General features: G+C 36.7%; 1 protein-coding gene across 6 annotated transcripts in view; it reads left to right on the plus strand.

Annotated features, from left to right (window-relative positions):
• The window catches only part of CORIN (corin, serine peptidase), a 144,862-nt gene that overhangs the window by 54,242 nt on the left and 63,394 nt on the right, over positions 1 to 27,226 (plus strand). For 5 of the 6 annotated variants that reach the window (XM_082760360.1, XM_082760359.1, XM_082760358.1 and 2 more), the window contains exons 5-7: positions 4,649 to 4,830; positions 16,521 to 16,634; positions 24,177 to 24,284. In XM_082760360.1, the coding sequence (XP_082616486.1) occupies positions 4,649 to 4,830; positions 16,521 to 16,634; positions 24,177 to 24,284 (404 nt within the window). The remainder of the gene's footprint in view (positions 1 to 4,648; positions 4,831 to 16,520; positions 16,635 to 24,176; positions 24,285 to 27,226) is intronic. The other variant, XM_082760362.1, reaches the window with a different exon arrangement.

A 27,226-nucleotide genomic window follows, 5' to 3' on the forward strand; every position in this document is an offset into this window, starting at 1 on the left:
TTGAATTCTGTGTCTTTCAACACACCATAATCTGGTGGTGAAATTTTAGAAATTTATTCTAAAATTTAGAAATTTATTCTATTTTAGAATATATGTGCTTATTTCCAGGCAACAAGTAAGCTGCCAACAAGGGAGCTGCAAAGAAACAGCAGTTGTAGAGATAAAGGCTGTTGTCTTGTATCTGATCATTTCAATTATAAAGAGTACATAAAGAGCATCTAGTATTGTGTAAACTTATCTAAAGTTATTTGGGGAATATATTGCTAAAGGTATCTATTTTGAATCAGTGGTTCCAGCTACTGTATGTAATAAACTCAGCAACAACAATGGCAGAACATTCCTTCTGTTAGATACTAAGCAGATGAAAGCAACCACACTGATGTCAGAATACAAGTGAGTATTTTGCTTTTCACTGATTTCTCCACATTAGCATGGGTAGTCAGGCACCTCTGGCAGCTTTTTATTCCCTGTCTGTAGGGTTTACCGCCATCTTATCACACAGTTGCTAACGGTACTGTGTTTTTTCTATTACTGTAAAATAAAACACTAGAGTAAGTAAGGAAACTTGGGTACTGAAGACTTATTCAATTCAAGCCACTTATTCATGTCTGAATGTGGAATTCTAGCAATGTTTTTGGGGTGAGGAGGTAGAACCATGATTCAGATACAAAGAGAAATACAATTTAAGTAGTATACTTGGACAAAGATCTTTTTCATTATGAATGGGTACATGTATGAATGAAGCAAATTGTACTTGCAAAAGCCCAAAAGGTTTTGCAGTAATTTAGATATAAACTGCAACAAGTTGTGTTGAAAATTTCATTAGTGTAGGTATGCAGGAGAAAACAGGACTCTTTATCAGGGATTGTAGTAATGGGACAAAGGGTAATGACTTTAAACTGAAAGAGGGTAGATTTGAATTAGATATAAGGAAGAAATTCTTTCCTATGGGTGTGGTGAGGCACTAGAACAGGTTGTCCAGGGAAGCTGTGAATGCCCCATCCCTGGAATTTTTCAAGGTCAGGCTGGATGGGGCCCTGGAAAACCTGATCTAATGGGTTGGAATTAGATGATATTTAAGGTCCCTTCTAACCCAAACTGTTTTATGATTGTATGATACATTATATGAGGCATATGGGATCTAAATGTGGCCTGGATGTGAAGACACAGGATGAAATGCAGTTTGAAAATGATTCCCAAGATGCAAGTCTGTGACAGATTGATTTATTTCTGGAAACAGCATTTTGTTCCTTCTCAAACTCTGAGGCAACTGTTTATCCTCACAATAAAGAATGGTGAGGATTCATTCTCATGCTTTTTTATTTTTGCAATAAACTATTTCAAATATGACAGCTTTCATTAATGATTAAACTTACTATAATCTACTTAAAGAAAGCAAAAATGATAATTTGAATGCCTGTATGCATGCATGTGTATGTGTGTTTGTGTTTTTATTTCTGAAATGTCAAAAAAAAAAAAAAAAAAAAAAAGAATACTGAATACTGGATTATTGGCTAGACAATTTAATTCCTTGAAGAGGATCTCTTTTTTCAACTGAAGCCACCTGCCTCTCATGTCCCTATCATCCACCACTGCGAACTTGATTCAACAGCCTCCCCATAGGTCCTCAGGCCCTGAGGTTGCTCAACCTACTGGAGCCCTGTTGGCCCTCTGTTGCAAGGCTGCGCTGCTGGCTTTATGCCCAGCTTGCTTTCTACCAAGGCCCCAGCAAAGCTTCTCCCCAGAAAGTAAGTATCTAACCTGTATCATTATAGTGAATTCTTTCTTCCAAAATGCAGGAATTTGCACTCATCCTGGTTGAATTTCATGATGTTCTGGCTGGCCCATTCCTCCAGCCTGTCCAGGTACCTCTGAATGGCAACTCTGCCATCAAGCATTTTGATTACTTTCCTCATTTTAGTGTCATCTGCAAACTTTACAAGAATGCACTTGGTCATCAGCTCTAGGCCCTTAATAAATATGTTGTACAGGACAATCCCAGTATTACACATCTAGTTATTTTATCATAAAAATCAGGTTGGTCAGCCCTGACAAATGCCATGCTGACAACCTATGACAAATTTATGCTGACATTTCCAAGTCATCATCATCTTGCTGTGACCAGAAGCGTGTTCAAGGAGGACTTGCTCCATGATTTTTGTAGGGACTAAATTAAGGCTGACCATCTTGAAGATACCCAGCTTGGTATTTTTGGCCCTGTTTTTGAAGATGGGTGCAACACTTGCTGTTTTCCAGTCATGAGCAACCTCCCTTGATTTCCATGACCTTCCAAAGACTGGCCTTGCAAGAGCACTGGCCAGTTCTCTCAGCACCCTTGGGTTCCATGGACTTGTTTGAGTAAAGCATTTCTGAATGCATCAGCTGGTTTTGTAAGGGAGGCATATTTAATTAAATGTATTCTAGGTCTCTGTAAATGTTGCTACTTCCATCAAGAGTTGACATTTTCCACTTGAAGCAGTGTTTTTTCCTTTCAAAATTTGGTGACAAATAACCTTCATGGGCAATGTAATATTTGTTTAGATGAAATTCACTCTAACTACATCACTTTCTGTATGCAATCTCTCCAGAATTTGTTGTGATAAGAAAATCAGCTGTGGTAACAGTTGTGGCAGCTCATGATTATGATGGAAAAATGTAATTGTTTAGGTACAAGTAACAGTCTAATTATCTTTTATTTACAGGGCTGTTGATACTATCAGCAGATGACCCTAAAATCAGTGAAGACAGTAGGCTCTTGCAGCCATATTTCTAAATTGGATAAGAAAATGAATAAAAACAATATGCAAATCACATTTTAAACAGATATGTTAGGAAGTCATTATTCGTGTTTTCTGAATGACAAAACATTGATTTCAAGTTAAATAAAAAATTACAATTTATATAATAGTTTTTTAATAAAATAAAGCCAGCAACATCTAATAATGTTTCATTTTTTTAATTTTTTATTTTTACTTTTATTTCAGAGCCAGAGGTACATTTTTCATTATATTCTCAGGAATATGTGTTCCAACTCTAATAATGCCTGAGAAAATTTGAACTGTTTTAAATGTGACTGAGATTAATTATTTTTTTTCTTACGATTTTTATGCAATTTCTGCTCTTGACTATTAATTCATAAATTATAAATGTATATTAGCTTCCCTGTCTTTCACTGGTAATTTTGTTTTAGAATATTTTAAGAAATGCAAAGAGCACTAAAGTGAATCCTAGGGAGATATCCACACAATGAGAAAATGTAGTGATAAGGCATTAGGTATTATTGAGAGACCTTTTATGACATTTACATGCCTTATTTCAGTTACCTCAGCCAGAAGGCTGACATAGTCTTCTGACAAAGTCCACTCAGAGGTCTTGTTTTTCCTGCTATATATCTAGGCCTCTTTTCTTCCTAATTCATTGATGTCTATAATATGATTTTTTTCTCTAGAGGTTATGCGATACTGTCAAGTTGGAGTTTAGTTATTTATACAGTGAGAACAGGTTTATTTATTGGGTGCCACCATCTAGTCACGTTAGTGCTTCCACTTTCCAGCCAGTGGATATTTGTCTTACATGTTGTTCTATATGTAACAGTCATATAGATTAAGTGTTTGCATGGGCAGGCAATGTGTCTCATTTGAGCTGTGTTATGGGTCTTTCAGATGCAATTGCACCTGCTTTTGCACTTGCTTACTGAGAGGCTTGCCTCCACTGTGCTCCAGCAACAGCTTAGGTTAGTCTGTTTGACAGCAGTAATAATGTGCTCGCACAGATAGAGCTGACTGCTGCTGAGAAAGGCATTGAGCAGTTCTTTATAGCTAAGATTAACACTGGTTGTGCAAGAGCTTTTCTTGTCCACAAGAATATTTTTCAGGTGGTAGCTGGCAGTAAAGCAGAGAACTGTGTGTGTTGAGATTCAGATATTCCTTCCTGTGTGCATTATGCTGCAGTAGTCTATTGTAAATTATGTCTGCCACATATCATCTAACTTGGCTGAGGCTGCTTTGAAATTTCTTGTCTGCTCAAATCTTGACTAACTTGGCTAGCATTGTATCAGCTGTAATCCTGGTAACTTTACTGTTTTTGTCCTTGTCCAGATGTACAGTTAGCATATTAATAGATTCCTAGCAATTTTTACTGACTTGTAAAACAGTTGTTGGTTCTCTCCATGAGCAGATTCAGCACACCAAAGTTGTTAGAAAGCTTACCCAATCAAAAACATATACGTTTTTTTCCGAGTTAATGATTTTTTATCAGCTCATGAAAGTGCTTGACAAAAGTCTGAGTGGGTACATCTGCACAGTTTGGGGAAAGAAGGAGAGGATGAGAAAGCAATCTCTTCTCTTGTGTCAGTGCACTATTGCATTGCTTAAACTGTTGTTTAAAATCAGCTTGTGCAAATTTGGACTTAGAAACAGTTCTGAGCTTGACAGGGGCTTAAATGTAGCCTGAAAGCCAGAGCTGATGTTACTTTCAGTGACTAGTTTTTATGTACCCTTTTGGTGCAGCTCTGTAGAAAGTCAAATTTTTCAAAAGAATTAATTGCTACTTTTTTTTTTTTTTTTTTCTTAAAAAAAAATATAAAATTTTTTGCTATCTGCAAGAGTGATAATCCTTTTTATCTTCGTTCTCTGTCTCTTTTCTCCAGTCAAAGCCTCTTGCCGTGCAGGACATTTTGCGAGGCAGCAAAAGAAGGGTGTGAACCTGTCCTGGGGATGGTAAACGCTTCTTGGCCAGAATTCCTCAAGTGTTCTCAATTTCACAACCAAACTGAAAATGACACAATGGAAAGGGTATGCTTCTCACCATACCAAGAAAAAGGAAAGCAATGTATGTTTCCATTCTCAACTTTTATACCATGTTCAAGAGTTCCTATTTAATAACGTATTATTTAATTCTATAGCATAAGCTCTGGGATGAAATTGTTGTTTCTGGTTCTGTTGTTATGTTAGTTCACATTACTGTGATAAGGCCTGATTGTCAGGAGGGTATAGTTTTGTCATGCTTTAACTGCTTTGGCGTATTTGCTGATTTTTTTTTTTAATTATTATTTTTATTTACTTTATTTTTTATAATACTTGTATTGATTTGAGGCTGTTTTATATTACATTAAAAATTATGAGCTGTTTCAAGGGAAAGAATGCAGGAGAAAAATAATAGACCCTTTAAAAATGTTCTGCTGACTTTCTCCTTGCTCTAGTAATAATAGGTTTGGTATTTGGAGCAGGAACTCAATAAACAGACAAATTTTAAACATTTCTTCTTTTTCCTTGCTGTAAAAGTGAGTCCAGAGCTGATCAAGATTTAAATTTTTCAAAAGGTTGGGTTCGTATACATCTGCTAGAGGCTTCTTAGACTTTTGGGAATAAAAGTCCCTGGAAGCCTATCTAAATACACGGCTTTTCCTTTTCCCCAGAGCTGCTGCTCTGTTCTCTAGATGCAATATAGATGAGATTAGACCTGGCAGCAACAAGACTGACTCTTTTTTCCTATTGGCCCCATTGCTAGAGTTCAAGATCTTGCTGGCATTTGAGACTTTACTGCTGATATTCATAATCCTGTGAGCCTATGTGGCAGAAGCTTGTACTGTCCATCAGTAGGTTTCAATTTTGTTAATGACTTTTGGGTGACAACAGGCAGGAAGAAATGATATGATAAGAACTAAATGATAAGAACCATTTTTCATTTCTTTTTAAAAAAGTGAGGTTATACATATGAGTTTAAAAAGTCATTGAAGTTACTTATACAGTATATCTTTGAATGTTAGTTAATGCTACAGTTAATATCTGTATAGCCTGGCTTATATCTCCCTGCACTTTCTGAATATGCACAGAAATCTATCCTTTAATAATTAGATCAAGTCATTTTTCTAGTGAATTCCTCTGCATCTGTTAGGGCATGTTTTGAGGGTTAATGAAGTAAAGGAGGCTGTTGTGCAATATGTATCCTTGCTTGTGGGAACATTTGTAATGGCTGTGGTGACAAAATAGATAAAGAAGGATAGTGTTTTCTTAAAGGTAGCTGAGCACTTTCTGGAAAAACTGAACACTATCCACAAGTCTCTAGCTCCATATGTTCCTATGGGCTCCTGGGCAAGTTACTGTAGTGAAAGCCACTGGGAACAGTGTTTTGATTATATGAAATAAACGTATGCTAAATATACTGAAAAATTAAGTATCACGGGCCTCTACAAATTGGAAGCATTTTTTTTTTTCCCATGCTTCAGCTTCCCATTTGTGAAATGGGAATAAAACTGTCCTTTTAGCTTAGAGGGATGTTGTAACTATATGTGTTATGCCTTTGATATCATACAGGTTGAACATCCTATGAGCTAGGAATATAATAATTTTGTCTTCATGTCATTCACAGTAACAAGTAAGATAAGAGGCTGTAGTGTAAATGTATAAGGATGGTAAGTGGTTGTACACTGAGCAATGAGAGTAGCTAGCAATACTCAATAAATGACTAGCATATCAGTAATTGGTTACACTAGTTCTCAGCATAGAATGAGGTATACTTCTGAAAAAACAACAGGATGTTAGAAACCCAGGTTTCATGCATATTGGTATACCTACTGAATACAAGGTATGATATAAGTATGCCTGTTATATTTGGACAAATTATAGGTGGCTGAACTTTTCAAAAGCCTCAATAAATCTAGGTAATTGAACTTTTAGATCAAACTGGAAGAGGTTGCTGACTTCTGAAACTTTCAAGTTTCAGACTAAAATGATATAGTTAGTATTTCATAATGCTAGAAAAGAATATGCTAGACTAGTGTCTGACTGATTATTCTTCCATAGTTTTTATGTCAGAATTTATATCTCTGTGACAGTAAACTGTATAAATTGCAGAAAAGCACACAGTGGATGCTTGCTGTTTCTCACTAGTGGAAAACATCTAGAGCCAGTTGTGAAATTCAATGCCCTATCTGGCATACTGGAAACACAGGCTGCTTATTGGCAGCTCTGGCACCCTGTGGTATAAAATAAAAGGCATTTTTATTTAATTTATTCATGAACTAATGTGCATGATGCTTGGATATGAATAGCTTTCATATAGAATGATAACCTATAGAGAATATTTTGACATTTTTCATATAAAAGAATTTTTCTAACTTGATTCATGTTTGACTGAAAAAAAGTAGTTTCTCCCAGGCAGTAAACTGTTATAGAATACATACCTGATGTGGCCACAGAAGTACTGAATGTATTGGGAAATTTGAGCTGAATACCTTTATAGTAAAACCATCTGTGTTTGAAATGAATTGCAGAGAAAAAGGTTCAACATCCTAGACAGAGTTGATATCAATCATGTTGATATCATTTCACACAAATGGCAAAAGAATACCCAGTAGCTGACAATCAGCTACTATGAGAATTAAAATTCTAGGAATCCAGCTCTTGAGATTTAAGATCTGTTGAACTGGTTCCACAGTTCCACAGTGTAGTGGGCAAGCATCATCAGGCATTCATTCTGCACGGGTCCAATAATCTGTTCTTGGGGGCAAAAAAATCTCAGAAGCATTTCTGAGGGCTGCTAAGCATATCCCTAATCACAGAAATATTCCAGCCCTGTTTTTCCTGCTTTTAACTGTTATGGTGTTTTTCTGTTATTTTATGTGCTTTGAGCAGCCAACACAGCTGGTGCTGTTAAAACCGTGTAGAAAAAAACAGAGTAGCTTGAATGAGAAATGAAGGAACACAATGAGCAGACTTATATTAACATGGAGCTCTAGGAACGCCCTGACATTATGCTTTAATGAATCTAAATGCCAATATTCTTTCAAAAGCAGCAGTGAGGCTTTTGGCTCTTTATACAGTGAAGTTTTCTAAGAAACAGTACAGAACTGTCAGACAATGTTCACTTTTGCATTACATTGAAGAGGCATTAAGAAAGTCTGTTTTGGTTATTCTGTTAAAAAGTGATGCCCAAGAGGCATGAACTGCTCTTCATAGCTATGAGAACTGGAATAAGTAATACTATCTAAGCTATGTAAAAGACATAGTGTATTAAAATTTAAATACAGAATATAAATTTCACTGCATTGTTATGCTGTGTATTATTTACACTGTTAATTCTGAAAGATATGAAAAAGTATATAACAAAAATTCCAAGTGTTCATTTCCAATTAAAAAATATTTTAAAATAGCTAAAGGTTGTTCCAAATTATGAAAATATTTTTCATAGCATTTTTTTCAAGAACAAAGTTACAGTTTTGTCTTATGAGATTTTATCTCTCCACAGATAGATTTTGCAATATTTCTGAACATGAGCCAGCAGTGTGCCCAGGTGGCCAAGAAGGCCAACAGCATCCAGGCTTGTGTCAGGTGTAGTGTAGGCAGCAGGACCAGGGAGGCGATCATCTCCCTGTACTCTGCTCTGGTGAGGCTGCAACTTGAGTACTGCATTCAGCTTTGGGCCACTTACCACAAGGACATTGAGACCCTGGAGCATGTCCAGAGAAGGTCTACGAAGCTAGTGAAGGGCCTGGAAGGTCTTACGAGGAGCAGCTGAGGGAACTGGGGTTGTTTACTCTGGAGAGGAGGAGGCTCAAGGGAGACCTTATTGTTCTCTACAACTACCTGAAAGTAAGGTGTGGGGAGGTGGGGGTCAGCGTCTTCTCACAGATAACTAGTGATAGGATAAGCAGAAATGGCCTCGAGTTGTGCCAGGGGAGGTTCAGGATAGAAATGAGGAGAAATTTCTTCTCAGAAAGAACAGTCAGGCACTGGGACAGGTTGCCCAGGGAGGTGGTGGTGTCACCGTCCTTGAGGGTGTTCAAGGAAAGGTTGGACATGGTGCTTAGGGAGGTGGTTTAATGTGTGACATTGGTGGTAGGGGGATGGTTGGACCAGATGATCTTGGAGGTCTTTTCCAACCTTAGTGATTCTGTGAATCTGTAAAGTAGTGAAAATTAAATATATGAAAACACATTTTCTTCATGCACCTCTTATTGCAAATGCCCCTGAATTGCAATTTCATTCTTATTGGAGTGAATGCTATTGGTCTTAGCCCTGACTCAGATTTAATGGGGACATTGACTTTCTTTATGTTAGTTCTTTAAAATATCTATTTTTGTCTTCATTGGCTGTTTTTGTTTCTTTGTTTAATTTTTGTTCCATGTGAGAAAGTGATTTTACATACTGTAGTGATTTCTGGGTATTCTAATCATCCCTACATACTAAAAAGGCATATCCCTTCCTTTTAAGAGTTAAACTTTAAATCTGTAAAAAGTAAAGAATAAATAATAATAAAAAAGTTGTGAAAGTAAATGATAAAAAAATAATGCCATGAAATTATAAGTAACACATGCAATTATAAATAACTTATATAACCTTTATATTCTTTAAGACAAAATTTTTTTGAACTTTTACACACTGGTTATTGCAGTAGTTCTTCAGTTGGATGCAGTCTTTTAATTAAGTTTTTCTGGTTAGAAGAGTTACAATATTTGGTGATCGGGAAAGCCATTGCTGATATCCCAGATACTCTCCCTTATTGGGAAGAACGTAGAAATTAATTATTGTACATATTGATAAATGCAGTGCAATGGCAACCTAAATGCATGAATAATTGGTGTGAGCTCTTTTTCAGCTCTTCAGAGATGACACCCCAGGAGTTCTTAGCCTGTTTTAATCTGGATAAGAAGCATTTAATTGGAGCACCACATTAAGAATATTAGCAACAGTAATTTACTGCTTATGCATTCCATTTTAAGGTGCTGTAAAAACAAATAGTTAATAGATTTATTAATGGCACAACTACAGACTTCAGCAGAATTTGTTTATAACATTGCTTTTACCTAGGTTTACCTTTGTGTTTTGCAGTAACTTAGCTGAACAGTTCAAACATTCTTGTAGTGGCTGTCATCATACATTACTTTGTCCTGCATAAACTGCTACAGTGAAAACAATACAGAAAATACTTAAGAAAAATGAATATAATGTGCGCAAGAAAGCTGCCAATTTTCTTGACCAAATATGCTGAACTAATGCAAATCTTGCTTTGCTTTGTTTGTTCCAAGCATCAAACACCAATAAAAATTGTTCTGACCCTTTTTATTTAATTTTTATTTCCCTTTTGTGCGCTGTTTATCTTTCAGGACTCTTCACCCTGATATGAATTTGGAGAAATTGCTTTGAGAAACAGCTTTGGACAGAGACTCAGCTAGTAGAGACTCAAGGCAATCTCTGGTTACAACCAGATTTTATTTTAGTTTAGTTTATTATTTTATTTTATTTTATTTTATTTTATTTTATTTTATTTTATTTTATTTTATTTTATTTTATTTTATTTTATTTTAGACATTGAGAGGCTAATTATACAACACAGAAGTGATTTGAGAAAAAACTTTTAAAATCAGGAAGACATTATCTTTCTTTTGTGCCCTTGCATTCACTTAATGCAGTGAAAAGATGACAGAGGTGATATGTGTATCTGTAACACTGACACTGACCAGCTGGAAGACCAGCAACAGAGGGACCTTTTTTTGAGGCAAAGTATTTTTTTCAGAACTGTGATGGTGTTTCATGTGTGGAAACATTTACAGTTGAAGGATCTCTTTTTTCCCAAGCACTCATTCTTTACATCTGTTGACTTAACATTTTATTTTATTATGTCCATCAAGTTAATTTTTTTCTCCCATTGTGCCTCCCACACCATCTGCCTGCTTTTCTACTCCTTGCCTACTTCAATTCCAGCATGGAGTCTCTCATGTGGCCTTTTTAGGCCACTTCACTTGATTGGAAGAGAAAGGTCTCTTGTGTTCTTCTACCGTGGAGTTTTGCATTATAGGGAATTAAAGAAATGAACAGTTTCTTAAGAGGAAGGAGCTGCCAACTTTCCTAACTCAGTGATCGTGATCCTAGTATCAAAACTTTCTATAGCTGACAGTGACAAGGTGCAGACGCTGTGCCTCAGGATACACAGAATACAGAGAGCAGGTGATGAAAATCTGCAGGCAAGAGAATACATGGATTCTTCTGAGTCCTACTGTGTTATTGTAACTGTGTGAATGACTGTATTTGAATCAGAACAGAAATCCTTGTAATACTGTTTCCAACAGCTGCTTTAAAATTATATGCCAACAGAGAAACAGAACAGGGCAAGACTCTGGGGCAATACTTGTTCAAAATCCTCCTGCATTTGCCATCTATTTGAAATTCAAGGAAATTCCTGAAATTTTTGACCCACCATAATTTTTTCTTCTACTGTTTTGTCCCTTTGTTTCATGAATCTACATTCATTTTAGTATCCACTAAATAAATATCCTGTAGTAAGGTGTTACAACATATTTCTGCATTATATGAAAAGTACTACTAACTGATTTTTTTAAGGCTATTTTATTTGATAGCATTCTTCATAGCATTAGACAGTGAATGGTGTCTCTTCTTCACTTTGAAAAAAATAATAGCACTTTTCATGGACATTTTCACAGATATACAATGCTTTAGCTTTTACTATGCCTTGAAATGCAACCAGATAATGTATTTGTTTCAGTTTGTGTTATCTGTAGTTAGTTATCCAGGGATGTGCCTGCATAATCCTCTAGAAGGCATTCCAATAATCTGGCTGAGAGGTAGAGCACATAAATGATCTTGGCACCTTGGAGACATTTTTGATAATATAGTAGCTGGAGGTAAAATAAAGCACTTTTTTTTTTTTTTTTTTTTTTTTTTTTTTTTTCCATTAGTGGTTTTTAGTCAGGTATTTTTTGGAAACTTTTCCAGACTGTAAACCTCTCTGGCAAAGGTCTGAAATAAGCACCTGCAAATTGTTTCTCTGTCAGTAAGGATTGCTTCCATTTTCTTTGTGTCCCTTTCATCTAACATTGTGTCTTCTTCAGGAGAAGTGTTTGTTTTGGTACACAAGACAAGGCATTTATAATTTCCATTAAAATCTGATATTTGGAGATATGTTCAAGTTGTTAACCTTCTGGAAATGTCTTCTTGGACAAGCTTAATAGAAAATATAAATTAATTTCATTGGAGCTACAGTTCAGAGTGTGTGTGCTCTCCTTGACCTGAGCTCTGCCCTGACTGGACCAATTATATTCAGTCATGGTCAGTTAGGAGACTCCAATAGGTGAGATGAATTTTCTTATGTTCACATAAGAAAAAGAAGATGTTCACATTAAAAAGTGTGCTAAGATGCTTCTAAAGAAATGGAGTAGATTGTGATGGAAATTAGAATGGATAGAAGCAGATAGAAGTAGGGAGGTATTAGGAAGAAAGAGTCAGAATGGTTTATAAGAATGTGAAAAAAAACTAGAAGTGAAAGTGGATTCCAGACTCTTTGTTCTTCTGATGCCTAAGAAAAACAGTTGGATAAATATCCTTGCTGTTTTTTACCTTTGTTCTCCGAAGCCATACTGGCACATTCACATGCAACATAGAGCCCTGTTATTGTTACTACCTTACTACAAATGAAGATCTGTACTGATGGCAGAGATCAATAAGCAAATCAAGATGGTTCCTCTAATAGTTCCTTTTGATCTATATTATATTATTTTTTGAACATGCAGAAAATTGCATAAAAACCCAATTTAGAAGAATATAAGATTTCCAAGTTAGTTAAAGTTGCCTTTCCAACCTATAATAACTTTCTTGTATGATGAATTACAGTATTTTGATTATTTAATCTTCTATTTTTATCTGACATCATTGTCTATGAGATAAATGCTGGTCTACAGAGAATTAGAGTTCAGCTGAGGAAGGCCTCGCTGTAGTGCTTACTAATTGTAGAGACTGGAAAGCGCAATATGTAAGGCAATGTGTATATCTGGTGTTCATTTGCAACTGAAGTATGTTCTTGAAGTTACATGAATGCAATATGAGAGTCTATGCAGAAAAAAAAAAAGTACTGAAAATATCTCAGATTGGACAATGGAAATTATTATTCATTATTTCTTATAATTTTGACCTTAATTTCTCAGTGCCTCTTTTTCCCCCTGTAAAATAAAAATGTGGACGCTATGTAATACTACGTTGCTGTTAAGTGTAATGTATTTTTCAGTTTGTAACACCCTTCCAAAATTAGAAAAAAAGAGGTGAGTCTGTAACACTTCAGTGAGTAATGAGAGGTTTTGCCCCATCTTGCATCTGATTAAGAGACATAAATGTTAAATAGCACAAACAAGTAGAAAGAAATTGTTTGTAAGTCTCTTATGTACTTTGGACACGTTTCTGCAAAATTAGAAACTTTCTGTAAAATAACTTGCATATGTAGCTTCCACTGCATGGCTCCATTACACAGCTATAAAATAATATTTTTATAGCAAAATCAAGATCATATGCTGCCCAGGTGGAGAGTGCACCTGGGAACGTAAAAGAAAAGATTTTGAAAGTATTCATACACGTTTCTATTGCAAACACATTTTTGTACAAGGGTGTGTGTGTTGACAAAAGACTGCCCCATTTCTTGGGGATGATAAAATAATATTTCAGTCATAGAAAAACAGACAAATATGTTGAGAAAAAAAAAATCCTCTGCTGCCAAAAGTTAGGAATAAAAACGAAAGTGCTCTGTGTGTGTGTGTACATGTGTATCTATTACCATAATGCAATAGAAAGGACAGTTAAACTAGAACTGCAAATAAAATTGGAAATCTGGATAATTAATGGCACTTGCAGTCAGCGCAAGCTGGAACTATTATATATGAAGACCATATTCTGAATGTCAAGTGCTCAGTGGTACATCACAGCATCCACTATGGAATTCATGGTTCAGCAAAGTGTGAAGAATATCACATTGTTATACAGAAAGGCTGATCATGAGCAGAAATTATTTTGAAATGATTTTGTTTTTTGCATGCACACTAAAGGCTCCTTCTTTAATCTCAAGGGCAGATTTAACAGGTATAATAGTCTGATAGTCATGACTATCTGTTTTCTAAAATGGGTCATTTATTGATGACAATTTTAAATGGATTTTTTCTATCTCAACAATTTTATTATTTCCACTGAGATTTATCTTTCAGGTTTTTCTTGTGGCTTTCTTGCATTCAGTGATGTTCCTCTGAGAGCTTTGTTTTCCAAAGTGGAAATACATTTCAGTCCCTATGGGAAATCTTGAATATCAATTCATTTGTGTGAAAATAAGTTCATAAGTCTCCTGCAGCATAAGCTTCATAGTACCAAGGTTAATGAGTTTTCTCCAACCTTACAGCTTTTCACATCGGAATAAAAGAAAATGGCATAACATCTGCTATCCTTCAATCTAAAGCACTATGAGATCTTTAAATAAAAGCCATACGCTTGAGAATTTAAGGAAAAAAAATATTTTTTTGGTACAGAACCACAGAATGGTTGAGGTTGGAAGGGACCTCTGGAGGCCATCTGTTCCAACCAGCTCAAGCAGGGCCTCCCACAGCAGGTTGCCCAGGTCCACGTCCAGGTGGCTTTTGAATATCTCCAAGGAGGGGGACTCCACTGCCTCTCTGGGCAAGCAGTTCCATTACTCAGGCAAATACACTTACTAAAATCAAAAGGAACATCACAAGAAAATGAATTCTTTAAATTCTATGAAATGGTATGGCTTAAAAACTAAATCAAGCAGATAAAATTGATGTCATCATGGACAGTCAATATTTACTACTTTGTGTTTCTCATCTCTTTCTAGCTTTCATCTTTTATACCCTTAAATCGTATCTGCATACTTTGTGAAACATTCCCAGATTTCATCAGCATAATTTTGCTTTTCATTTTGTTTCATTTTTATATCTGCATCTTCTGAAGATACATAAATTGAGATTAAAGCTATGCTCTAAGTTACTTCACAACAGCCTGTGTTGTTGGGAGAGATTAAAAAAACCTTTCATTTTGTAAATGAAATATTGGCTCCAGGAAGAAGAGTTAAAATAAGATGTTAGCACTGTGTGAGCCTGGGGACTGACCTTTCACTTGAGCTTAGTTTTTGTTTGCCTATGAATGTGCTTAATGAACACATTATTGTGGTTAATCGTTTTTCTGTACGACACCTACACTAGGAATTCCAGTGAGTGCAGCACCAAGTAAAGTGTTGACACAAACATCATGAATGTCACTGATTTATTAATGCCTTCATCTGTAATATATGCAGTGTGATACCTGTGTGCTTTATCTTTCATTATTAATTGCATTGCTAAACTGAGGTTGTAAAAGCTTATGCTACTAAAAATTATGTACTTGGAAATTCAATTATTTTTACTTAATTTAATTTTAATAATTTCAGTGTGTATTCTGCATGAATATACTTGTAGGCAGGCATTTTTTGAGGAACACAAAATTATACTGAAAATGCTCATTTTTTTTTTCTTTTGAGTTGTAGATTAAAAATATATTTTTCTAGATTCTGTTAAGCTTCAGATTCAGAGAGTATAATGAGAAGAAATAAGAACTGCAATCCAGGGAAAAATGCAAATATGTATTTTTTAAAATAGGAAATATGGAGCTATGTTTTGATTAGGTGCAAAATGATGTTAACAGAGGAAGAGATTCTATAACTGCTGCTGCTGAAACTGCTGATTTTGCATACTTGTGCTTTGTTTTGTGGTAAAGTTGGAAAGCTACAATCACAGAGATAAAGACAGTTTATTAAGACAGGAAAATACTAAAGACAATAATAATAATAATAACAACAATGATGATAATAGTACTACTACTAATAATGTGTACAAAACAAGTGATGCACAATGCAATTGCTCACCACCTGCTGACCGATGCCCAGCCTAACCCCGAGCAGTCCGTTCCCCTCCCCTGGCTAGCCACCCCTATATACTGTTTAGCATGACGTCAGATGGTATGGAATACCCCTTTGGCTAGTTTGGGTCACCTGTCCTGGGTCTGTCCCCTCCCGGCTCTTGCTGCACCCCAGCCTGTCCATTGGCAGGACAGAGTGAGAAGCTGAAATGTCCTTGACTTGGTGTAAGCACTGCCCTGCAACAATTAAAACATCGGGGTGTTATCAGCACTCTTCTCATCCTAAGCCAAAACATAGCATTCTATCAGCTACTAGGAAGAAAATTAACTCTGTCCTAACTGAAACCAGGACAAACACTGATGATGGTCTTCTAGCATTCTGGGAGTTATAAGGATATTTGAAGAATTCTTCCCTATAGAAAGCATCTGTGCTATGACATTGTTAAGTCTTTACTTAGTAACTTTGTGCCTCAATGCCTAGGCTGGGAAGATCTATTTGTTGTAACTGTAGTTGGATATTTCATCCCATGCATCTATTTAATGGAAAGAGTTTGCTTAATCCTATCCTAAAATCAGTATTAAAAGAGTTAATCTGAGGAGGTGCTTTTTAGAGACAAAGATAGATTGAATCCTACTGATTAGCTCAGTCTAGATACCTGTTTTTTTAAATAACAAAAGTTAGATGAAAATGCCAGCTTGAACTTGCTTGAATTTGATTAATTTGAGGTTTGTTGCTTAAGTGTATCAATGAAGACTCAGTCTTCTAAATATCTTTCATTTTTGCTTATTTTTAACATATATCTAAAGTTTAACACATATTCTTTCTTTCCTCTTTTCCAGCACTATGTGGAGGAGAGGAGAGTTTTTTGTGTGCCAGTGGGATCTGCATCCCAGGGAAACTGCAGTGTAATGGCTACAATGACTGTGATGACTGGAGTGATGAGGTCCATTGCAGTAAGTTTCTTACATCCTGCAGTGCTCTCTGAAAGCACTGAATCCATTCAGGGAAGCCCAAAAGCTAAAGTAGTCTATCGGAACAGGATAAGAGCTTTGCACAGTATTTGTATATATTGACATTTGGACTTTCTCAGTTGCCACTGTTTACCTTTGCTCACTCTTACTGCAGATTGTATTTCAATCTATCAAAGTTTATGCTTGGAAACAGATTTCATTAGCAGTTAAGAATTGCTAAGATTTCTGAAAGGAGCTACATGGAAATATTTTGGAGCAACTTTTTAAAAATGGGCCAGTGACATGCCAAAAAGAACACTTCTTTTAATGAACTGAAAACTGTTAGGTATATCTTTTTCCTAGTCCTTGGCATTAATTTTGTTTTTTGTAATGTTAAGCTAAAAAATTCAAAATTGCCTGTCAGTCCCAAGTTCTATTAGAAATGGGAAAATAAGAAGTTATTAATGTAAGAATAAAAACTTTACATGTTTTGAAAAAACAAGCATAAATGAGATTAATTAAGACTACTTTTAAAAGAGAGACTGTCTTTAAAACAACACAGGGTTTATACGTAGAAGATGTCTTTTATTTTATCACCTGTTTGAGCTGGGGAGTAGGGGTGAAGAAAAACCTTTGCCAGATAAGCAGCAGTTACACAGCAGAAACAGTGACACTGAAGGAGGACTTATTCACCTGAAAGTTTGTCTGATAAAAGATTGTCTTTCCTGTAGTACATGCCCCTTTCAAATTCTGAAGTCACCACAATTAGAGGAACATTTTCACCAGAATTTAATAAAGTATGGAAATACACCATAAATATGGTATAAAGTATGGAAATGCACCATAAAGGCATTCAGGACAACATTACTGTTACCTTGTATTAGTTATTTTTATTGCCAATACTAACCCCAACATTGTGATTTGTGCACAGCAGTGTTCTCTTCCTAGTTATTAAGTCCAAACGTTATTTCCTTTATAGGAAAGTTTTATCTAACATGAAAATTTTTCATGTTAGATAAATTTTCATGTTTTTCATGAAAATGTTTCATGAATTTGCATGAATGAAAATTTGAATAACATTAAAATTTTTGTTAACCCTGGGGGATAGAGGAAAAAGAGTATAAGAGACTATCAGCAGGTTTGGTTTAGAGTAAATGTATTGAGGAGGTATATGCAAGATATACCTGGGTATAAGCAAATGGCTCAGTTCTAGGCTTATTTCTGCTCCATTAATTGCTGAGGAGCTGTTTTGTCCACATAAAGTAACCAACAAGGACTGAGAATACAGATGAGAAGAATATTTGGACTCTTTAGCAAACAAACTTTTGCAGCAGACGACTGATACAGAGCAGGAATTACCCAGAAATACAAGTATTTCTACTACTCACGTGAAGAGAATACATGAGACTCCTCACAATTTACATGATTGTTAGGAGATCCTGAGTCAATTAGAACTGTAAGGAGAGTTTTTTACAGTTACTTCACAAATGAGATTAAGAGGCTTTTAAAATCAAATGGTCAAGTTTTATTAGAAGGTAAAGAATAATAATTATTTAAAACAGAAAACTGAAAGAAACATGATAAACCAGAATAGAAATGAAAAGGATTTACAAAGAAAACTGCCTTTGCTTGCTGTGGCCTTCAGGTTGGGTCTTTTATACAAGCTCAAGTCCAGTCAACTCAGGAGCTCTTTTCCTCAGTCAGTTCTGCTCTGTCCTCTTTTGCCCTTGGAAGGTTTCTTTCTCTATCATAAATGCTTTACCTTTATGCCTTGTTTGAAAATCAAACCATTTAAATTAATCATTATTTCTGAAGGAAATTAATGTGGAAAAACTTAGTGAGGAGATCTTATTGTTAAGAAAGGCAGTATTTATCCTAAACAAAACAAAACATATGTCATTCATTTGCAGTCATTCTCATTGATTTAATTTTCTCACCTCCAGTGTGTATACAGGTGGTCTGGTTAAAATCTCTTGTGTTTGATAGGGAAGATGAAAAACACTTGCTTTTTTATCATCTTAGTGTCATTTTGGTTTCTTCTTTGGCAAAGAAAAGTTAATCTTCAGATAAGCATTTTACAGTCCTAGGGAGCGAGCACTTTTTGGAAAACTTTTTTGAAAATATTCCTGAAACTCACTTTTTTTTTTTCCTTTCCATGTGTCTCCAGGGTTGGTCTTGACCTTTAGGTCAAGCTGTTCTTTATCTTTTTGCTGTCAGATCATTTAAATGAGATTGCATTTACACTGCTCTGTAGCAATTAACAAACAGCATTCCTTTAACACTTGTTCTGCTCTTTCTTTTGATGTTGTCACACATACACACATTTAGTTTCATGGTTAATTCATGCTGATCTTAATATTTTTGTTACTCATTTCTACATTTCCTCCCACAATTTTGTTAAAGAAAAGACAGCTGCAGTAATAGCACAGCAGCCTTCTTGTTGGCTACTTTAGGGTTAATTCCAATGCACCTGATGGGTGCATTGATATTTGGTTTTAGTGCCTTGATCAGTTCATTCTATGGAGGGACCACATGACAAGAGATGAAGCCCATTCACCTCAATACCTTTGGTCTTAAAGGTACTGCTCAGTCATGTTTGAACCATAATTTCCACATAAAAATCTGGTTACAAATGCAATTGTAACCAGAAGCATTCCCCCCGGAACATGCAGTTTCCTGTTGAAGCTTCCCTAATTTACAATCCCAAAATATAGGACTTGTTACATTTCTTTTAAATGCACCAATCTGAAGAGATGTCTCTGGTTTCTAGTTACGAAAATACATGCTTCAGTGACGGAGTCATCTGTCCCTGTGCAGTTGACTTCTTTTGACCTAAATGTCTAAAGTGGCTCTGCAGAGAATCAGCTGGGAGAGTCTTCTGATGTATGATTCATCTGATTTGAAGCAGATATTTTGGACTGTATGCTTTAGAAACTAAATTATGTAGATGTCTATAAGGTTGTGTGAGGTGAATCTAACAGTTGTGCCTCCTTAGTCTTAACGTTGAAAATTATATATATTATGAAATGTACAAACCTCTAGTTTACATCTTTTTTACATCAATAGTTCTTGCTGGATTCAATGAATTGATTACTTTTCTACTCCTGGCTCTTGGTGTGCATTTTTCTCTTCTTTTCTCTGGTGGGTCATAAGTATTATGCAAGCAATAGTTAGGCTTTAGCAGAATCAGTCCCTCATTTTGAAAGTACAATGTCATTTATTATGACTTAGAAATGTCACCTTTTTACACAGCTGCATCCCAGATCTGATACTTAGGCTTTCAACATGCTGTTTATGCCATTTATTCTGTGACTTTGTGCAATGGACGGTACCAACTGAGGAATCAGAATTCAGGTTGGCCAACTATCACATAGGAATGTGAACAGAAAAGAAACTGTAACACTGATCTACAAATACATAAATTATCAGTGCTGAAACCTGGAACTCTCAGAAAGATCTTAATGAGTAAGTCTGACACACAATATAGCAAATGCAACAGTCTCTCTTACATCTCTCCATCCCTCAGGAGGTTATATGATGCAGTAGTGAAATGCTGAAAACTGGGTGTGTGTGAACAGAGATCTAAGGGTTGCTGAATGCAAAAGATTGGCTCGGCTTCAAAATATTCTTGGGTTTAGTGGAGTATGGAATAGAAATTTGTGTTTTATCTTGGCTTGTCCCATCATGAACAAAGTTTAAGTTGAGCCTGTTAAAAACACAAAGTGCTCTTTTTCTGATGGAAGTAAGTAGCTGTCTATATATTATTGCCAATACCTTGATGAAAATGTATGTTAAGACTGTTAGGTTTTCTGAAACTAGATGATCTTTAAGGTCCCTTCCAACCCAAGACATTCTATGATTCATATTCACTTATTCAAAGTGAACCTTATTTCCTTGAAAGGAAACCTGTATTCTTTTTCTTCACCTTGTGTGGGCCTGAGAGTTGCCATTAAGGCACATGCAAGACAGGGAAATTATCTGGGACAGCCAGTATAGCTTCACCAAGGGCAAATCACACCTGACCAGTCTTGTGGCCTTCTATCATGTGACTGCATCAGTCGACAAGGGAAGACCGACTAACAACACCTATCTGAACTTCTATAAGGTCTTTGAGATGGTCCCACATGACATCCTGATCTCTAAATTGGAAAGAAATGGATTTAAAGGGTGGACTATTTGGTGGATAAGGAATTGGCTGGATGGCTGCACCCAGAGAATTGTGGTCAATGGAACTGTGGTCTAAGTGGAGGCTGGTGATGAATGGTGTCCCTCAGGGGTCTGTCTTGGAACCAGTGCTATTCAATGTCTTTATCAATGACATAGACAATAGGATTGAGTACACCCTCAGCAAGTTTGCAGATGACACCAATGTGAGTGTTGCAGTTGATACAACAGAGGAAGGGATGCCATCCAAAGGGACCTGGACAGGCTTGAAATTGGGTCCATGTGAACCTAAAGAAGTTCAACAAGGTGAAGTACAGATGCTGCACCTGGGTTTGGGCAATCCCAGACATGAGGGTCAACTGGGAGAAGAATTCATTGAGTTCTCACTCACAATGAGAGAACACTCATGTGCTGCTGTGTGACCTGATCTAGGTATTGCTGCTCCATCAAGGGGATTGGTCTAGATGATCTTACTATGAGGGTGGTGAGGCACTGGAACAGATTGCCCAGAGGAGCTGTGGATGCCCCGTCCCTGGTAGTGTTCAAGGCCAGGCTGGACAGGGCTTTGGGCAGCCTAGTCTAGTGGGAGGTGTCTTTACCCATGGCAGAGGGTTGGAACTGGGTGGTCTTTAAGGTCTCTTCCAACCCAAGCCATTCCATGACTCTGTGATTCTGTGTTTTAAGTGTCACTGCTGCAGCTGCAGAGGTATGAATGTAAACATGAATGGGGGTATGAATGGAAATTAAACAGTGAATTTAATGAGAGAAAACATCATAGTAAAAACAGCTTTTTTTTCATTTGCAGGAGGAGGAATAGAAGGATAGAAACTGTCAGAGTTGTGAACTGATCAATAAGGATAAAGGATGCCAGCGTATTTTATGCTGTTTCATATTCAAGACAATGTTTAGAGTTTTACTCTCAGATGGCTACTATTCTTCTCACATGAAACTAGAACATACATATTTTAATTTAGTTTGGGTTTTTTGGTATTTACTGTTTCATGCCTTTTATTCTTTTAAAGCTAAACTAATGATTGACTGCAAAACTCATGGCCTAGCCATAGTATTGTGCTTCATCCCCTGAAGCATTGTCCTATAAATTATGTTTGGACTTTCTAAGATGATGTGAAACTAGTAGAAAGTATAAATGCTTCTGTGGCAGAAGGACTTGAAGTGATGCATGTGTTCATGTTCTAGAGCTGAGTTTGTAAAAGCCTTGAGAAACACAGCAGTTAGAGCACTCATTTAAGAGAGGGAAGACTTGGCCTACATTCATGTGGAGGGTTAGAAACCCCACTGCATACCTTCTGGGAGAGTGCTGCACCTGTCAGTGTGTAATATACTTAGAAGCACATATTTCTTTCAAAACTGGATCACCGTGGAGTCATGAACGCAGGAGTCTCAAGCCAAGAGCTAAACAAGTGGTAGCTTGATTCTGTTGCTTAGTGTTTGAGCAGCTCAGCTGAGGGGAGAAACCTGGGTTCCAGTCCCTGTTCTCTGAGCAATTTCTGTGTGCAGTCCATGAAAGAGCTTTTGTGAAATACCTAGGTGTCCCAGTAAGAAAGGACACAAAGAGCTTCCTTGGCTGCAGTGGTGTAGCATCAACAGGAAGAAGGGATTGTCCACCCAGTTGTTATATAGCTTGGGATTCTCCCTTGAAAAGCTAGAGATGAAGGAAAAGTCTTTAGGAGGGCAGTGAAACCAGGTCAGTCATTTCCCAACTCTGTACTTACAATAAAAAGTTATTACTCATGGGACCAGGCACCATCTCTTCTCCCCTCCGCTCCGCTCCCCTCCTATCCCCTCTCCAGTTTCCTAACTACAAAGTAGGTCCCATGCTTTTTACTGAACCTGATATTATTTACATGTTTTGGGTATTCTCAGAAAATATTTTTCAGAGCATTATTGCAGGCTTCAGCCATGGAAAGAAAGGCTAAACCTGCTTAGGGCTGACAATGCTAAGAATACCTTGGTAAGAAGGCATCAGGCCATCTTCCAAGTTCAAAACTGTGTCAGGAATAGTTAATCTTTTGAAACCACTGTAAGATCAATGGCAGGCTCAAAAGCAGGGTCTGGGGATCTTGATTTTGCTGTGAGAAGCTTCAGCTCCACCTAATACCCACCTCAGGTGCTCAGGACTATCCCAGTAATTTACCCTCATGCAATTTACCCCTCAATTTACCTAATTTACACTCATAACCTTCCTTATTAATTTTGTACGTATAATTAAATATTTTGGTCTGTACTGTAACCAGGGCACTTTCTCTTCAGCCAGTGTTAGGAAGTTAGAACCGTTTACCATATTTTTTACTTGTTTGGAAAAATATATTTCAATTATGAAAGGCAGCTGTAAAACATAATCACTCAGATCAGAGAAATTAATGTTATTTATATGAAAATGGATTATTCTGGCTGACTCACTAGTCTTTGATTCACAGTACTATGTCTGGATGTGGATGATAACATGAGCAAACAAGGTCTCTTACTTGACTAGGAAAAGCTTTACTTAAAAAAATAAGATCTTAAATAATTTGTGTCACTTTTATGCACAAGCCATATGGTGATGACATATAAGATGTCAATGAGAATGAATGTCTTTCTTCATAACTTGAATTCCTAAACAGTTGAACAGTATTTTATCCTTGAATATGTGGTCATGGTGAGATTTTGGGTATATTTTTCATTCTAGAAACAATGGAGCCCCTGACTTCCTCCCACCTTACAACATGTTCTCATTCTTAATTTCTTAGTCTTTCCAAGCAACACATCTATTACAGGAAAAGACATTCTGTGTTCCTACCATAGACATAACCTGGGATCAAATCATCTGTGCCTTGAAATCTAATGAACATCTTGGTCAGCAAGATTGCAATGACATTCTGTTTTCTCACAACTCATCTAACTCCTTGCTTTTTTACCAAGTAGTAATCTGTAACCAGAATGAAATGTTCCAGTTCCTTAGTATATCTTTCATTATTTTTTTTCCTTCCACAGCTTGAATAAATTTTGAGTGCTGTCTTTACTGTCTCAAGAAATTTCTCCCAGATGACTGACTTGCATTTATTAGTGTGTGGAAGACAAAAGGAGAGCAAGAGAAATCAAACATACTTTTTATGGTATAGGGATTTCAACCACCTCTTAGTATGGAACATATAGACAGAAAACAATTGATAGAAAAAAATGTCTAAAATTTGCTTTTGATTTTTCTTTTTCTTCTGTTTGATTCTAATAAGCTGGTGCACACTGAATATTATTTCAGACCTATAAATTGTATGGTTTCTCTAGCTAATGTTGTTTAAGTCAGTAAATTCCAGTGTTTATATTTTAAAAGAAACCAGCCCAATGTCATGTTAACATTTTACAAAAAAAATTGTTTTGCAGACTGCAGTGATGATGTATTTCGTTGTAACACAGGAAAATGCCTCAATTACACCTTTGTATGTGATGGATATGATGACTGTGGAGATCTCAGTGATGAACAGAATTGTGGTAAATAAAAGCTTTACACTTTTCTAAAGTATTTAAGATAGCACTGTTGTCTAAGATGGTTATAATTTTCCTTAAACTACTACAAGAGTAGTATACCCTGATGTTACTTTCTTTGGGAAAAGTAAAAACAGTTCACAATTTTTTATATGCAATTTGGAAAGGTTTAAATGTAGAGTTCTGGTTAATCCAAACCTTGGAACTAACGGTACTTTGAAGAAATAGTCTGGTTTGTAACTTGCTTTAGAATCATTCTTAGAATAATTTCTTTTTGGTTGGAAATGACCTTTAGGATCACCAAGTCCAACCATCAACCTGACCAAGAAGTTTAATGGTGTTTTGTATCTATTAAACCAATATTCATAAGATAAAGGTGCAATTATCACTTCATCTAGATGTATCTCTCTTGCTTACAATGCCATTATTAAATCATGAGCAAGTTAGTTAACTCTTGATGCATGTTTGTTAAATAGATCAGAACATCTCTTAACCTAAATCTATACTGTGCTTAATGCACCCCAGGATACAGTTGGCCATTTTGTCTGTCAGGGCACACTGTTGACTCATCTGCGTCTTGCTAGTGAACAAAATCCCCAGATCCCTTTCCACTGACTGCTCCCCAGGCTCTCATCCCCCCAGCCAGTATGTATAGCCAGGATTACCCTCTCCCAGGTGCAGAATTCAGCATTTGCTCTTGTTAAGTTTCATACAGTTCGTGATTGCCCAGCACTATAATTCATCAAGATCTCTCTGTCTCCCTCAAGGGAGTCAACAGCTCCTAATTTACTATCATCTTCAAACTTCCTTAGTGTCCATTCAATTCCTATGTCCAGATCATTTATAATAACATTGGAAAGAACTGGTCCTAAAATTGAGCCCTGGGATATCCCGCCAGTGACTGGCCTCCAGACAGATGTACCTCATTTACTATAACCCTTTGAGCCCAATCTGTCAGCCAATTGTTCATCCACTGTATTATGTACTTGTCTAGCTGTTACGCTGGACATTTTGTCCAGAAGGATACTGTGAAAGACAGAGCTAAAACTTTGCTGAAATCCAAAAAGATACAACAATTGGCTTACCTTGGTCAACTAGGTGGGTAACCTTGTCATTCAAGGGAATTAAGTTAGTTAAGCAGGACTTTCCCCTCATGAACCCATGTTGTCTATGACCAATGACTGCATTGTCTTTCAAGTGTTTTTCAATAACTCCCATAACAATCTTGTCCATATTTTTACCAGACACTGAAGTGAGATTGACAGGCCTATAATTATTGGGGTCTTCTTGCTTACCCTTCTTGAGAATTGGGATAGCGTTTACTAGCTTCCAGTTGCCTGGAACTTCTCCAGATTCCCAAGACCACTGAAAAATAATTGAGAGGTCTCCAAATAACATCAGCCAGCTCTTTGAGTACCTTTGGATGAATCCCAGTGGGCGTCATAAATTTACGTGCATTCAGCTGGAGCATCAAATCCCACACAAGTTCAGAGTTGTTTGGGAGTTTATCATTTCCCCAGTCACAGTCCTCCAACTCAGGGGTCTCAGGGCCCATCATTGGTGTTGAAGACAGAGGTGAAGAAGTCATTAAATGTCTCTGCTTTGTCTACATCCCTGTTTGTGAAGTGACTGACCTCACCAAGTAATAGACCTATGATAACTCTGGTGCTCTTCTTGCTGTTAACATACTTAAAAAGCCCTTTTTGTTGTCCCTTACAGTACTGGCCAGCTTCAGCTCTAGTTGAGCCATTCCCTCAATGGCAATAGCAGTATTGCCTAAGATGGTAATCACGACAAACAGCCAGTGGTTTTCAGCATCTCTATACAATGGTGAACTGCATCTCTGTAGTCCTCCTGTTGCCTGGCCTTGTTTCTGCTGTGCATATATTTCCTTTTCTAAGTAAATTCTAAAAGAAGATCCCTGCTCAGCCAAGGCAGCTTTCCGCCCTGCTTTCTTGACTTCTGAAACTTTGGAATTATCTGCTCCTGCGCTTTTAAGTGATGACTCTTTAAAAGTGATCAGCATTGATTAATTTTTCAAAAAGGTCCTTCAAAAATACCTTCAGAAGCAGATTACCAGAAGACCTCACTAAATAGTTCCTTGAGCAGCCTGAATTCTGCTCCTTCCATATCCAATGTCAAAGTTTTGGTGAAATCAAGCCTCTCCATTACATACAGTACCACCTCTATTCCTTGCCTGCCCTGCTTATCCCTTCTGAGAAGCCCATGACTGTCCATCACAGAACACCATTCACAGGATGCTTCCCACCAATTCTCACTTACACCAAAGATTTTGCAGCTCTGGGACTGAGCCAAAGCTTCTTGCTTATTCCTTATGCTGTATGCACTAGTGTAGAAACATTCCAAATGTGCTCCAGTGTACTCAGCACATTGTGGAGCAAACTGAATGACCTTGGTAGCACCCCTTTGAGAAAAGTGTATCCCAACAGCCACTGTCAGGCCTGGTGTTGTGTGCATCATCCTGTGAAAAACAAAACAAAACAAAACAAAACAAAAACCAGTTCTGCCAGTGACACTGGCCTTGGAGCCATGTATAGATAAGCTGAATCTCTTTCTTCCATATTGTTCCCTGCAATTGGAAGGATAGAGGAAAATACTATGTGTGTTCCTGAACCAATCAACTCAAGATTAGCTTGAGTTGATTTTGCTAGCTTGACCGAATCTGACTGAGACTAAATCATAAGAGGGATTACACTTGTGATGCCAACAGTTTCACAACTGAATTGTTTTTATGTTAGCTTCATTGCAAACTTGCATGGTTTGATGATTCAAATCTGTTTCTTTCAAATTCTGTTTTTAATTGACTTTGTATATTCTGCCTCACTATATTCGTCCTGCCTGTATTTGTTTTCATGGAAGAAAAAGTTTTGCCATGAGAAAGAATTATCTTCTTGTGCAAATATTTGGAAACTCTGAAAACCTTATTT

Source organism: Aythya marila (genome assembly GCF_965140915.1).
Source record: "Aythya marila genome assembly, chromosome: 4".
Lineage (NCBI taxonomy): Eukaryota > Metazoa > Chordata > Aves > Anseriformes > Anatidae > Aythya > Aythya marila.